Source organism: Sciurus vulgaris, assembly GCF_902686455.1.
Source record: "Sciurus vulgaris genome assembly, chromosome: 1".
Classification (NCBI taxonomy): domain Eukaryota; kingdom Metazoa; phylum Chordata; class Mammalia; order Rodentia; family Sciuridae; genus Sciurus; species Sciurus vulgaris.
In genome coordinates this window covers 211770486-211783619 of record NC_136461.1, presented here as the reverse complement: position 1 = coordinate 211783619, position 13134 = coordinate 211770486, and the positions used below count along the sequence as shown (strand labels likewise).

Sequence of the window (13134 nt, the reverse complement as noted above, 5' to 3'; positions counted from 1 at the left end):
AACCTCTCCCTGTCCACAGCCGAGCTATCCAGCGCAGCCTGGCCATCATCCGTCAGGCGAGGCAGAAGAGAGAGAAGAGGAAAGAGTACTGCATGTACTACAACCGCTTTGGCAGGTGCAACCACGGCGAGCGCTGCCCCTACATCCACGACCCCGAGAAGGTGGCTGTGTGCACCAGGTGCCCGCCCAGCTGGCCTCCCCCGGGTGTGGGGGTCTGTGCTGGGTCTTGCCCCTTTACCGCCAGCCTCCTCCAACTTCCCTGTGTGCACACAGGTTTGTCCGGGGAACATGCAAGAAGACAGATGGGACCTGCCCCTTTTCCCACCACGTGTCCAAAGAGAAGGTAAGCGGTATCCCTGGTCCCTGGGCTTGGAACAGCAGCCCCGACGCTGTGGGCCCTGTGGGCCCTTCATCCCCCTGCCTGGGCTGTGCCATGATTGCCTTGTACCCTCACTGGAAATAGCTTACTGGGGACTTGGGCGTCCACGTGCACCCCCAAGAGGTCTTTCCTGTCCTTCGGCACCCAGCAGTGCCAGGCCTGTGGGCCCCCAGTGATGCCAGGCCCCTTTCCATCACTACCATGTGCACAGGGGAGGTGGCCCCGTGGGTGCCCCTGGAGGACAGGACCGAGACCTCACCTACCTCCTCAGGCCTGAATTGGCCAGCAGTGGGCATCTGGAGAGCTCTGGAGACAGGAGAGGCACACAGGGAGCAGGGAAAGAAGGCCTACAGGGAGTCACTGCTGGAGGGCTCCTCTGCTCTGGCCTTACGTGCTCCACAGACTTGTTCGGTCAGGAAGGGGTCCCACCTGGAGGGTGGAGAGTGCTGCCGTCAGGGATGCATGCTGGCTGGAGCCCCTGCAGCCTGCCCCATGCCCAAGTCTTGTCCCCTGGGAACCTGTATGCCTGGCACGGGCATGGCGAAGGCCTGGGTGTGGGGCTGCAGCTGAAGGACCCGTGCGGGTAAGGCCCGCTGCTGCTCCGACAGCTTTTCCCCTTGAGGAGCTTGGAGAGAATCAGCATTTTTCTCCCTAATCGAGCTTCGAAACTCTGTCGTGAGCAATTTGGAAATTCACGTCGAGTTTCGGGTTCATTAAGCGCCAGCTCCAAAGCCGGTGCACACTCCAAGCTGTCTAATGTGTGGGCCCGCACCAGCGCCCTGAATTAATGTTATTGTTATTTGTGTGGACGTGGTAGGGTGCAAACAAGGTTAATTGAAATGAGAACGCAGTTTCCTCTTGGTAACGGCCCCGCTCTGACAGCCAGGAGGAGCTCCGTTTGGTGTAAGAGTTGGCTTTATTATCCCTTTTTATTAGAGCTAATTTGGGCTCTATATCAAAAACCACATTAAGGGAATTGTCTGCAGCCGCACCATCCCAGCCCCAAACAGGGCCCCCGGCCCCTCTCCCCTCTGCGGCTGCAGTTAAAAGACAATTAAAAATAAACTCTTGCTCAGTAAATCACCCTTTGTTTCTCTGATTTCTCCCTCCTTCCCCCTCAGCTCTAGGGCTGCTGCCCAGACCTTTCCTTCCCTCCTTGGCCCTCAGACAGGTTCGTGCCCCCGCCCCCATATTTCGCCCTAGAAAAGTGACATTTTTAAGCTTCTGGGTACCCCAGGACCATGGAGGGCTCCCAAGCCCACCACCAGCCTCAGTGCTGAGCAGCGTGAGCAGGCCAGGAAGCTCAGTGTGAGTGATGAGGAGCAGCAGTAGGAAGGACCCCCCAGGGGAGTCCTGCTGGGGCCTCCAGGTGGACCAGGGCAGGGGCACCACCACACTTCCCCAGGCAGCCCAGGAAGGAGCAGGGAGGGCAGTGTCCCAGAAGTTTTAGAAACACCCCTGCTTCCTTCCCTGGGTGACCCCACCCAGCTTCTGCCCACTAAGGCCTCAGTTTCGCCCCCTGGGAGAGAGGTGGATTGCATTCCTTACCTCTCCCAGCCCTGATGGTGATAGCAAGCAGCAGCCACAGCCAGGGGTCAGCAGGGTTGCAGCTCTGTGCTGGAGAAGGAAGAGGGAATGTCAGGTTGGGGGACCGTGCAGCCTGCCAGGAAGATCTGTGCTGCCCACACTGAGCCCTCAGCTCTCCCCTGGGCCCCTCCTGCTGCCGGGCCTCAGTGCCACCCTGTGGTCAGTGTCAGGTGGCTAGAGACCCTTCAGCTTGGTGCCTGGCCCCAAGGGGATGTCTCCTCTGTGAACACTGGCCCCACGGCCTGATGGCTTCCACCAGGGGCAACCTGGCTGGTTAGTGGCGAGAAGTCCTGACTGTCCTCTTGCTCTACCTCCTAGCCCTGGACATTGAGGGGTTTGGAAGATAGCACACCTGGACCCAAGACCTCTCAGGCTGCTCAGCTCCATGTCCTCATTTGGACAGAGTGAGGGCAGATGTGCTGGGTCACCTAGGAGGGGGGTCTGACTGTGAACAGGCAGTTCCCTGGCCCCTGGTCTCTGTGGGCCAGCACGACACATCCACTTCACCCTCATGAGGGCCACGGTGAGGGTCTCCAGGCAGGATCTGTGTGGCTGATGCCCACTGTGGGACCCTCGGTGTCCTTGTGCTCCTGCTTGTAAAGCGGCTGTGGTTGCTGGGATGTGGGTGGCTGGCCCTCAACCATCTGCCCTCCCTCCACAGATGCCTGTGTGCTCCTACTTTCTGAAGGGGATTTGCAGCAACAGTGACTGCCCCTACAGCCACGTGTATGTGTCTCGGAAGGCCGAGGTCTGCAGTGACTTCCTCAAAGGTTACTGCCCACTGGGTGCAAAGGTAAGGCCTGCGGGCAGGTGTGAGCAGCTGGAGCTTGCTGTGGTGGCCTGTGTGGCCCTTCTGCAGCCCTGACATTACTTCTCCCTCACAGGGGACTCAGGCTTAGTGATTCACCCAGGGCCGTGTGCATTGTGAGCTTAGGGAAACTGAGGCCAGAGGACCCAGAGCCCCCAGGGCAACAGGGTTTGTAGTGGGTCCTCCTCACTGCATGGTGGGGCAGGAATGCAGTGTCTGGGATGGCAGAACCCCTAAGAGACTGGTGGGGTGAAGGGGACATCAGAGGTCAGGGTTGGCAGAGCCGTGGGTAGGTATGGAACCAATAACTGCCTTGGGTTGGCAGGTGGTAGCAGCTCACACCCACCTCGCCTGGAATGGGAGGACTGGGCAGAGCCAAGGGGTCGTCCAAAGGGGCAGGTGAGCCTGGGGAGTGGTGGCAGGGGCAGGGGAGTGAGCTGGGGCTGGACCTACTGGAGGTACTCAGTGCCAGGTGGGCAGTTAGGGAACTGTTCCCAGGGGACTGGCTTGCCTCATCCCAGCCCCTCTCAACTGCCCTTCTATCTGCCCAGCACCTGTGGGAAACTTCCTCAGCTAAGCAAGTGTGCCCTCCCCTCGTTCATTATGATCCTGTCTGATTCAGGGGACTGGCCAGAGGATCCTCAGGCCTGACACAGTGGGACCCTCTTCCCCCAGCCTCCCACACCTGTGCTCCCTGCATATGGCCCAAGACCTGGGCCAGGGACCCCTGGAGAGGGCTCTTCAGTCTCTGGCACCCTGAGGGGGTTCTGTGACGCACAACCCAGGGGCCTTATGGCAAGGCCCACTTCTGCGCCTTCCAGCTGCAAAGCCTTGTGAACGTGGGCCTGCAGATGGCCCGCAGACTGGAGCAAGGACCCCCAGTGAAGGTGAGGTCAGCAGGCACTGGACCCATTTGAGTGCCGGCAGCCCTCTCAAGAATCCAAGAGGCTCGGCGGCACAGTGGTGCTCCTCACTGGCTGCCCTTGAGGGGGCCACCTAGAAGCTTGCAATACCTGCCCATGTGTCCTCGCCCCTATTTCCTCTGCCCACCCAGGAGGCCCCACAACCTCAGAGGCACCTGGGCACTGGGCAGGGATACCCTCCAGGGAGGCAGACCCTGGCTGGGGCAGCTCAAGGCCCTGGTCCAGGTGGGGGGCAGGACTATTCAGGCCACAGACGATCATTGTAAAATATTCCAATTTAAATGAAAATATCAAAGCGATATTTAAGTCCTGCTTCTATTAGTGGAAGTGCTTACTGTGTCCCTTTCTGCACGTCAGCGCTGTGTGCTGCCACATGATGGATAGCAGCTTGTGATTATATATGGGGAAAGCGCTGAGCAGGCCCGATCCAGTGGGAGGGCGGCAGCAGCCTGGGCCTGGGAGGGTTAATTTTATTCTCTAAATAATATGAAAAGTGCTGAGTTGTCACCTTGCGCCTGGAGTGAGAGTTCTCAGTGGGCCCCAGAGAGCTTACGATATTCCACTGAATCAAGTGGAATTGTTAACCTTGCTTCACGAAGCCACGCTTGCTAAGAGGTGTGTTCCCTTCTCTCTCGAATCATGTAGGCTGAGAGTAAATCTATGCTCCTTCCCTGTCTCGGCCGCAGGACCACTCCAGCCCCTGTGGCTCAGAGGTCAGCTTTCACCAGACAGCCAGCCCCAGGCCGGCTGTCCCGACCCTCCTGGACTTTAGGACAGATTGGTGGCAGCAGGCCAGTTGTCTTGGATGCCTCTCATGCGGGAAGTGGCAGGGTGGCACTGTGCTCCCATTGCCTCCTGGCAGCAGTCACTCGGGCTGGCCTTGGCCACTGGGTGGATGTGACGCCAGCTAGGCTCTCCACCTGTCTCCACCTCCTTTTCGTGTTTCGTGGGAGTCTTGACAGCCCTTGATGTTTCTGGTCTGCTGAATTTATTTTTCATCGTTCCTTCCACCTCTGAGCCGGCGGCCCGTGTGGAAGAGCAGGCCGGCCTCCCTCTCGGTTCTTCTGTGCGTCTTCACGAACTTGTAAATTAACGCTCACGTTGCTCTGGCTTGGCGGGCCTGAGGCCTTTGCCACTGGCTTCTGTTTCACATGGAGACCCCGGAGTGTCTAGAGCTCTTGCCTGCTTTCTGGCCTCACAGAAAATTCCAATACTGGAATAGTCTCTTGCCCCAGAGTCCTGGTTCCTTTGGGGCTTGTTTGAAATGGGTGTTGAGTGTGACCAAGTGTCCCTGCTGCCAGCCCAGTGCAGAGCTGGGGATGCCCGCGTGTGTGTGCGCAGGGCCTCCTGTTCAGAGTGCGTGTGCATGCGTTCTGCTCAGCATGCCCTGCCACGCCTGCCTGTGGCCAACCCCATCTCCCAGCCTGGCGAGTGTCCGGTTTCAGCTCCCGGTAGCTGAGTCACCAGGTCTGCCCCTCTGGTGCCGTGGCACCCCGCCCTCATCCACCTTCCCAGGCAGCCCCATTGCCACACCTCACCCTTGCCGGGTGTCTTCCGTTTTAGCCCAAATCCTTATTTTTTTCTGTGGGGTGTAAGCCTTGTGCGTTCCTCTTGGTTTGCGCACTTGGTGGGTCTTTTGAAGGGCCTGTCCCACTCAGTCTCGGAGATACAGCCTGTGTCTGCTTCTGCTGGCTTCCCTGGCCATGACACGGCAGCGTGGTGACGGGCCCACTTCCTCTAGGCTGTCTCCTTTCTGCGAAGGTGAGATAATGGCTCTGCCCAGCTCCGGGGGCTGTGCTGATTGGAGCCCATTGTGGTGACTGGGGCCAGGCCCTGCTTGCTGGCTGGGTTACTTGTTGATTTGCAAGTCAGCCAGGATCCAACTCAGGGCCTTTCTTTTCCCTGAACTACTTCTCCCTGTCTGTCCTTTGATCTCTGATTGTGGTGATCCTAAAAGAATAATAGAGTATTTCTTTGAAATGGAATTTACATACCATGTAGTTCACCCATTTGAGTGTAGAACTCCGTTTCAGTGGGTTCTGATGCCCCGTACTGTTGCTGTTTACAGTGCTCAGGACTGGACTCAGGGCTCACACACTGCAGGCAAGCACTTAGACATGGAGCTACACCCCAGGCCCCTACATTGTTGACTTTTTTTTTTTTTTTTTGGTACCAGAAATTGAACCCAGGGGCACTTAAGCACTGAGCCACCTCCTCAGCCCATTTTTATATTTTATTAGAGACAGGGTCTCACTGAGTTCCTTGGGGCCTTGATAAGTTGCTGAGGCTGGTTTTGAACTCGCAATCCTCCTGCCTCAGCCTCCCGAGTCACTGGGATTATAGATGTACACCAAACATTGTTAATTTTTTAACAATTGTGCTACAGCTGGTGTGGTGGCTCATACCTGTAAGCCTAGAGAAAGGAGAATTACAAGTTCAAGGCCAGCCTCACTGACTTGGCAAGACCCTTACTCAAAATTTAAAAAGTCTGAGATGCAGCTCAGTGGTAGCTAGCATGTGGGAGGCCTGGGTTCAATCTCTAGGACCACAAAAAAAAAAATCTTGGTGCAATATGTACACATGACATAGAATCTGCAGATTCAGCCATCTTACCTGGGTGATCCCGTGGCCTTGATCTGTTTCCGGAGCTGTGGCAGCCCCTCCAAGTACCGCTCCAAGCTGCCCGCTGTCCACCCAGATGCAGTGGTGCCGTCATTCCAGGCCACTGGGCCTCAGGGGATGTAGTGCGCTGGAAATAGCATCCTGCCTCGCCCCAAAGCCAGTGGAGCTGGAAGCTGGCAGCGGGTGGGGACGTCAGGGTCCAGCTCCACCGTCCAGGCCTGGGGGATAGCTCCTCTGTTCCCCAGAGGCAGGCTGGGGAGGCCGTGCTGTGGCCTGGCTCAGCTCTGGGCCGAAGGCCCTTCTCGGCTCAGGCCAGGGCTCTAGGCTGCCTGCGTTCGTGGCGGGTGGTTACAGCAGCTGGGTTGCAGGAAGCCCAGGTTCTCACCACAGCTCAGCAGGCTGCCTGGGTAGAGGTTTGGGGAGGCACACCCAACCCCAGAGAGGGCCCCGAGGAAGAGGGGCACAGAGTGCTTGACGTTGATGGACGCCGAGCCTCTTGGACCATGGCTGCCTGAAACGACCTTCCAGAGGCCACTTACACACTGGTCTGAGGCTGCAGGATGAGGACTCAGGAAAGGAGGGGAGGGGAGGGCTCAGGTGACATTTCCAACCCCACCAAGACAAAGAGCATATTTCAGGTGACTTAAGAAAAGCAGCCTCCAGAGACTGAGATCCCAGAGAGGAAAAGGGCAGTGAGGTCTAGTCAGGAAACCCAGTCTCAGGTCTTCTGCCACAGACAAGGCCTCACGCTGCACAGGAAGGTGGAGGAGCCTGAGGATTCTGGGTCTGGGGTCCCTGGCTGCCTCACCCAACACCCGCAAAGGTGAGTCAAGGCCCACAGCTGAGCTGGCCTGTGGGGCCTCCCAGCGGGCCCACCTGCCACTGTGCCACTCTGGCCAGGCATGGCAGGGGAGCCCTGCCCCGGGGCAGCTGACCTTCAGAGGCAGAGGGTTAGACAGAAAGGCACTCTCCTGAGCAGGGGCACCACCCGGGTGCCCCAGGGCCGGGTGTGCTGTGAGGCTGAAAGCCCGCATGGACTGCCCGGTGGGCCTCACAGCCAGCTGGGTCGGGAGGGGCCCAGAGGCATCTGGAGTTCCAAGCTGAGAGCTGCGGCCACAGTGCCTCAGCCAGGAGGAGGTGGGCGCAGCCTGGCCAACGCAGGAGAGCTGGGCAGGGCAGGTAGCCCGTGCCTGAGGAAGGACCCTGCACAACATGGTGTATCAGACGTTTCCAGAACTTTTTCATCACTCCGAACAGGAACACTGTAAAATGTTAGCCAATAAAACTCCTTTCCTCCCACCCCACAACCCCTGGCAGCCTGTTTGACGCATTTCCCGTAAGTGGGATCATGTTATGTTTGTCCTTTTGTGTCTGACTTCTTCTACTTAAAGTTGTCTTGTTTTCAAGGTTCATCCATGTGGTGGCATGTGTCAGTTTCATTCCTTTTTATGGCTCCGTAATATTCCATCAGCTGTATGCACAGGTTCTGTTCATCTGTACACATGCAGGTTGGTTCCACCTTTTGGCTACTATGAATATTGACATTCAGCCATCTGCCTTCATGTCCCTTGGACATGTACCCAGGAGTGAGTTGCTGGACCATGTGGTAATCCTGTGTCTGACTTGTTGAGGAACCTCCCAGATACATTCCATATGGCTTAACCATTTCACATTCCCACCCACAGTGCGTGAGGTTTCACTTTCTCCGCATCCTCCTGCCACTTGCTGAATTGGTTACGATTTTTCGTGGATTTTTTAGAGTGTAATACTGTATCAGTATGGATACGTGCACACGTGTATTCATACATGATCATGTCATCTGCAGTCAGAGATGTTTTTGTGTTCTCTGTTTCATTTGAAAGCCTTTTCTTTCTTTTCCCTGCCTAATTGCTCTGGCTAGGACTTTCAGTACTATGTCAAGTAGAGGTGGTGACAGTGGGCACCCTTGTCTTGTTCTTCATCTCAGGAAGAGTATTCGTGTTTTGTCATTGACTATAATGGTAGCTCTAGGCTTTACCATGTTGAGGACTTCCCTTCTACCCCTAGTTTCTTGGGTGTTTTTTTTTTTAATGACAAAAGTGGTCAGTTAATGACTTTGACTCCACATTGAATCATAATCAGTCAAATCAATCATATTGATGTTTGTGTGTTAAACCATCCTCGCTTTCTGAGACCAAATCCCACACAGTCATGATGTATAATCCTTTTAGTATACCGGAGAACTTAGTTTGCAAGTATGTTGTTCAGGATTTTCGTATTAATATTCATAATGGATATTGACCTGTGGTTTTCTTATACTGTCTTTCTCTGGCTTTGATGTGAGGATAATGCTGGCCTTACAGAATGAGTTAGCTGTGTGCCCAGGTTCCCTCTTGAATTTTTAGGAAGAGTTTGAGGAGAATTGGTGCTAATTCGCCAATGAGGCCTTCTGGTCCCAGGTTTTCCTTTTTGGAGACTCTTGATTACTGATTTCAGTCTCTTTAAACTAGAGGTTGCTTCAGACCAATGAATGTTTTTTACCAGGTAGGAAAGTCTGACCCTCAGGTTCGATTTCCATTCTTAGCTCTTGTTCTTCTGCCAGGACACGTGGGTTGTTACTTGCCTTGAGTCAGAAATGGTCTGTACTTACACCATAATTCTATTCATCGTTTCAATTTATGCAGGTTTTTGTACTTAGTCTGTTAAGAGATGGACACAATGGTTTTTGTTTTGTTCTGTTTTGACTATCATGTGAGAGAATCAGGCCCCAGCCATGTCATTCTGTAAGGTTAGATGAGGTGCTGCAACACAGCACACACACACACACACACACACACACACACACACACACTTTTTTCTGTTTTGAGTGGAGTATTCTGAAAATGCCTAAGATTTTGCTGGTTAAAGATATTTTAGAGTTTTTATATCCTTTCCAATTGTCTGCCTCGTTTCAATTGTTTAGCGGGGTTGAAGCCTTCAACCGTGATCATGGAGCTGTCTGTCTCTCCTTTCATGTCTGTTTGTTCTTACTTCACACACTCCACATTTCACTCAGTGCGTGCACAGTCAGAACGGCCACGTCTTCTGGGTAGATCGACGCTTCGTCATCGCTCGAAGCTCTTGGTCTCACTGACTGCATCTGCCTTGGACTTTTCTTTTTCAGATACTGATACAGCCACTCCTGTTTTCTTTGGATCAAGTTTGTGTGACGTGTCTGTTTTCCATCCTTTTCTTTTCATTTTACCTGTATATTGCGTTTGAAGCGGCCAGTCATTCTTATAGATAGCGAATTGTTGTCACATTATTAAATTCTCTCTTCCAGTTCTTCTGATTAGTATATGTATGCCATTTACATTTAGTGTACTTATTGATTTTTTTTTTTAAGGCTTAAGTCTACCATTTGTTTTTTTTAATATATTTTTTAGTTGTGGATGGACACAATACCTTTATTTTATTCATTTATTTCTATGTGGTGTTGGGGATCAAACCCAGTGCCCCACATGTGCTGGGCATGTGCTCCACCACTCAGCCCCCGCTCAGCCCCTATCATTTGTTTTGTTGTTGTTTTGTTCTTTCTGGCTTTTTGTTTCTTTGTTTTGTCTTGTTTCCTGCCTTCCTGTGAATTGTATTTTATCTATAATATTTGTAGTACATGTCTTCATACAATTTCTTGGTGGTTGTCCTAGGTGTCGTATGTTCGTAACTTACCAAAGCCTACTGGTGTTGGCATTTTATCAGTTTGAATGAAGTGTAGGAAGCTCACCTTCCTGTGTGTCCCTTTACCCTCCTCCATCTGTAGTTGTCCTAAGTATTTTCTCCACATCCATTTAGAACCACATTAGACACTATTATAATGTTTACCTCAACTATCAAACACAATTTAGAAAACTTGAGAAGGAAACTTCATGGTGTCTATCCGTATTTTTGTTTATCCTGTTCTTCATTCCTTCCTGCTGTTCAAGGGCTTTTCTTCATTATCATCTTTCTGTTTAGGACTTCTATATTTATTTTTCTTTTTGTTTTTTGGGGATGGGGTCTTGCTGGGTTGCCTACGTCAGCCTCCAATTGGTGGGCTCAAGTGATCTTCTGAAGTAAGTGGGATCACAGGTACCACCACCTTATGGACCTGACTCTACTTTTCAGGATAGATCAACTGATGACAAATTCTTTTAGTTTTCTTTCATCTGAGAATGTTTTGATCTCCTCTTTGTTCCTGGTGGGTCAGGGGGCGTATCTCCAAATTTAAGATTCTTGGTTGACAGTTCTTTCCATTTGAAAAATGTTATGCTCCTTCCTTCTGTCCTCCATGGTGTCTAATGCACTATCATTTGAACATTTTTTCTGTGGATAAAATGTCATTTCTTTGAGTTCCTTTCTTTTCCTTCTGCATCTGCAGTTGTGTGACTGTTAGGTCTTGTTGTCGCCCCCAGGTCCTGGAGGCCGTGCTTACTTCCCAAGTCTGATTTCATGTCTGTTGCTCAGGTTGATCCACTTCTGTTGCAGTGCTCTGTCCCCTTCTTCTGTGGTCGAGCCCACTGGTGGACATTTTATTTCAACATTGTGTTTTTCAGTCCTGTGATTTCTACTTAGTTCCGCTGTGCCCTCGTGTTCTTTGTTGGTGCTTTCTGTTTCATTTGCTTCAAGCACGTGTGTTCTTGCTTGTTGGAGCACTTTCACGACGCTGCCTTAGCATCCTTGTCGGGTGGCTCCACGCCTGTAGCCTCCTCGACCTGCACCAGTGAGCCATCACCGTGTGAGCAGTCTCCCTTGGTCTTGGCATGACCATCATTTTCTACTGAATCCCAGACATTTGGGTCGTCCCTGGGGGAGGGGTGGGAGGGTGTTGCTTCATCATTGCCAAATAGGGTAGAAGCCCCTGCCCGCTCTTGGCCTCTGCTGACACTGTAGAAGGGGCTCCTTGCCCATCCTCGGCACTTAGCTTCCCCTGGACCTCCTCTGGCACCTCCTTCCCTGGCTAAGGAGGAGTCCAGTTTCCTGATGTCATGGGGAATGGAAATCCTGGCTTTTCTCCACCCAACAAGGAAGAGAGGGCAAGCCCAGGCTGCCTGCTAGCTGCTGCAGCCTGGTGGGGATGGAGCCAGGCTTTCTGAGATGAGCGGCTGTGGCTTGAGTGTCGCCTGCAGAGCCGAGTTTTTGGGTGGCCAGCTCCCGAGCTCCAGAGCTAGGAGGCCTGAGGCCAGAGGAGCTCAGGGACCTGTCCCTACCTGGGCTGTCTTGGCAGCCTGCCTTCGTTTCTGTGCTGCTCTGTCTGCTTGTTTGCTGCAGTCATGCTCAGCCAGGGACAGGGACAGCGTCTGCTCCATCTCCCCAGCGCTGGACATTGCCTGTTTCTTCCTATGTTGATGCCGGCTGCTTTTCCTCCACCCTGTCTGGGCTTCCAGGGCTCGGGGCTCAGCGTGTGTGCTCGTGCCTCCTCATCCATGTTCTATTCCAGTTCCTCTGCCTGGGACAGCTTTGCTGAGTCCTGCTGGCCTCTGTAGAGAACAGGGCTTTGGTGTTGCTGACATGGGGATCGTGGGTCCGTCCTCCTCCTCTGCCATTTCCTCCCTCACGTGGGGCCCCCAGCTCCTCTCCCACTTCCTGCCTTCAGCTCTCAGACTCCTGTGTGCATCCCCTCTCCTGTGGACAGGCCTGGATCTTTGTCTCCTCCCTGGAGTCCTCTTCCCCTGCTCTACCTGTGACCAGACACCTCTGCACACTTGCGTGGTCTTGACTGCCTGGCCAGTCAAGACCTGGCCTGCTGAGTGTCTGGCACAGAGCAGGGACACCGCACACCCTGGTCCTCACTGCTGCTGACCTCCCTGTCTCCTCTGCCCACCACACCCCAGGGCCACACCTGGCTCTGCCCCTCTCCAAGGCTCTGGCCTCCCACCTCTGCCTCCTATTCTGCCAGTGGGCAGGTCTCATGCCTCCACTGCCAGCCTTTGGGTCCAGACCTCCCTCAGAGAGACTCAGCCCTCCTCATAAGCCCTGTTAGGACACCGTATGGTCAGACCCCCCACCACACACATAGCTGCCCTCCAGCCACGTGCTCAGGTCCCCACTGGCCCGGCCCACTCCGGCTCCTCCTTCCTGTAGCCTCAACCCCTGTGTTCCTAGAGAGGCCTCACTCCACCCTCCCTCTGGGTGCCTCTCAGCCCTGTCCTGAAGTGGGCTGTTCTGGAAAGTGCCCTCCCCAGGTTCACTCATTTGGGGCCACTGATGCTTCTAGACCAAGGTCCCTCCTGTACCCCTCCTCATCCTCTGCTGCCTCCCTCCACTGTGCCCGCCCTGAGCACAGATGGGCTGCTGTGCAGAGCTCCTTCCTCCAGTGGCCTCAGCGCCCTTAGGATGAATCCAGGCCCCTTGAGAGCTTGAAGGACACCAGGTCCACGCCCTCGGCCTGCCCTGCCCCCACTTTGTCTCTGGTGGCTCCTACTGCCTCACTCCAGCACAGAGCTTGCGTTTCATGTGTTTATTGTATTTAGTGAACATTTCGCTCTGGAATCGTTTTAGATTTCCCAGAACGTGCAGCGCTTCCAGGGAGCTCCTGCCTCCCCTCTAACAACGCCCCGCATGCCCACACCTAGCCAGCTAGCGTCAAGACCTGGGAGCCAGCGGGGCTTGGCCCTGCCAGCCTCCCTGCAGGCCGCACATGGGTTTTCCCGCTTCCCGTTGCCTGTTTCTGTCCCCAGTGCGGCACCGTGAGTAGTCGCCCATTTCAGGATGAATGACGGAGCAGAGGAGGGAAGCTTGCCTTGGGTAGAGCAGAAGAATGGAAGCAGACTCCAGAGATGGGGCGGGGGGGGGGGTCTGGAATGTCCTCTGTGGGGAGG

General features: G+C 54.1%; 2 protein-coding genes across 3 annotated transcripts in view; both read left to right on the top strand.

Annotated features, from left to right (window-relative positions):
• The window catches only part of NAPRT (nicotinate phosphoribosyltransferase), a 131718-nt gene that overhangs the window by 106025 nt on the left and 12559 nt on the right, over window positions 1-13134 (top strand). The gene's annotated exons all lie outside the window — the stretch shown is intronic.
• ZC3H3 (zinc finger CCCH-type containing 3) overlaps window positions 1-13134 on the top strand; it is an 85668-nt gene that overhangs the window by 64025 nt on the left and 8509 nt on the right. The window contains 3 exon segments of the mRNA XM_079153833.1: window positions 20-178; window positions 274-343; window positions 2628-2759. Of these exon segments, the coding sequence (XP_079009959.1) occupies window positions 20-178; window positions 274-343; window positions 2628-2759 (361 nt within the window).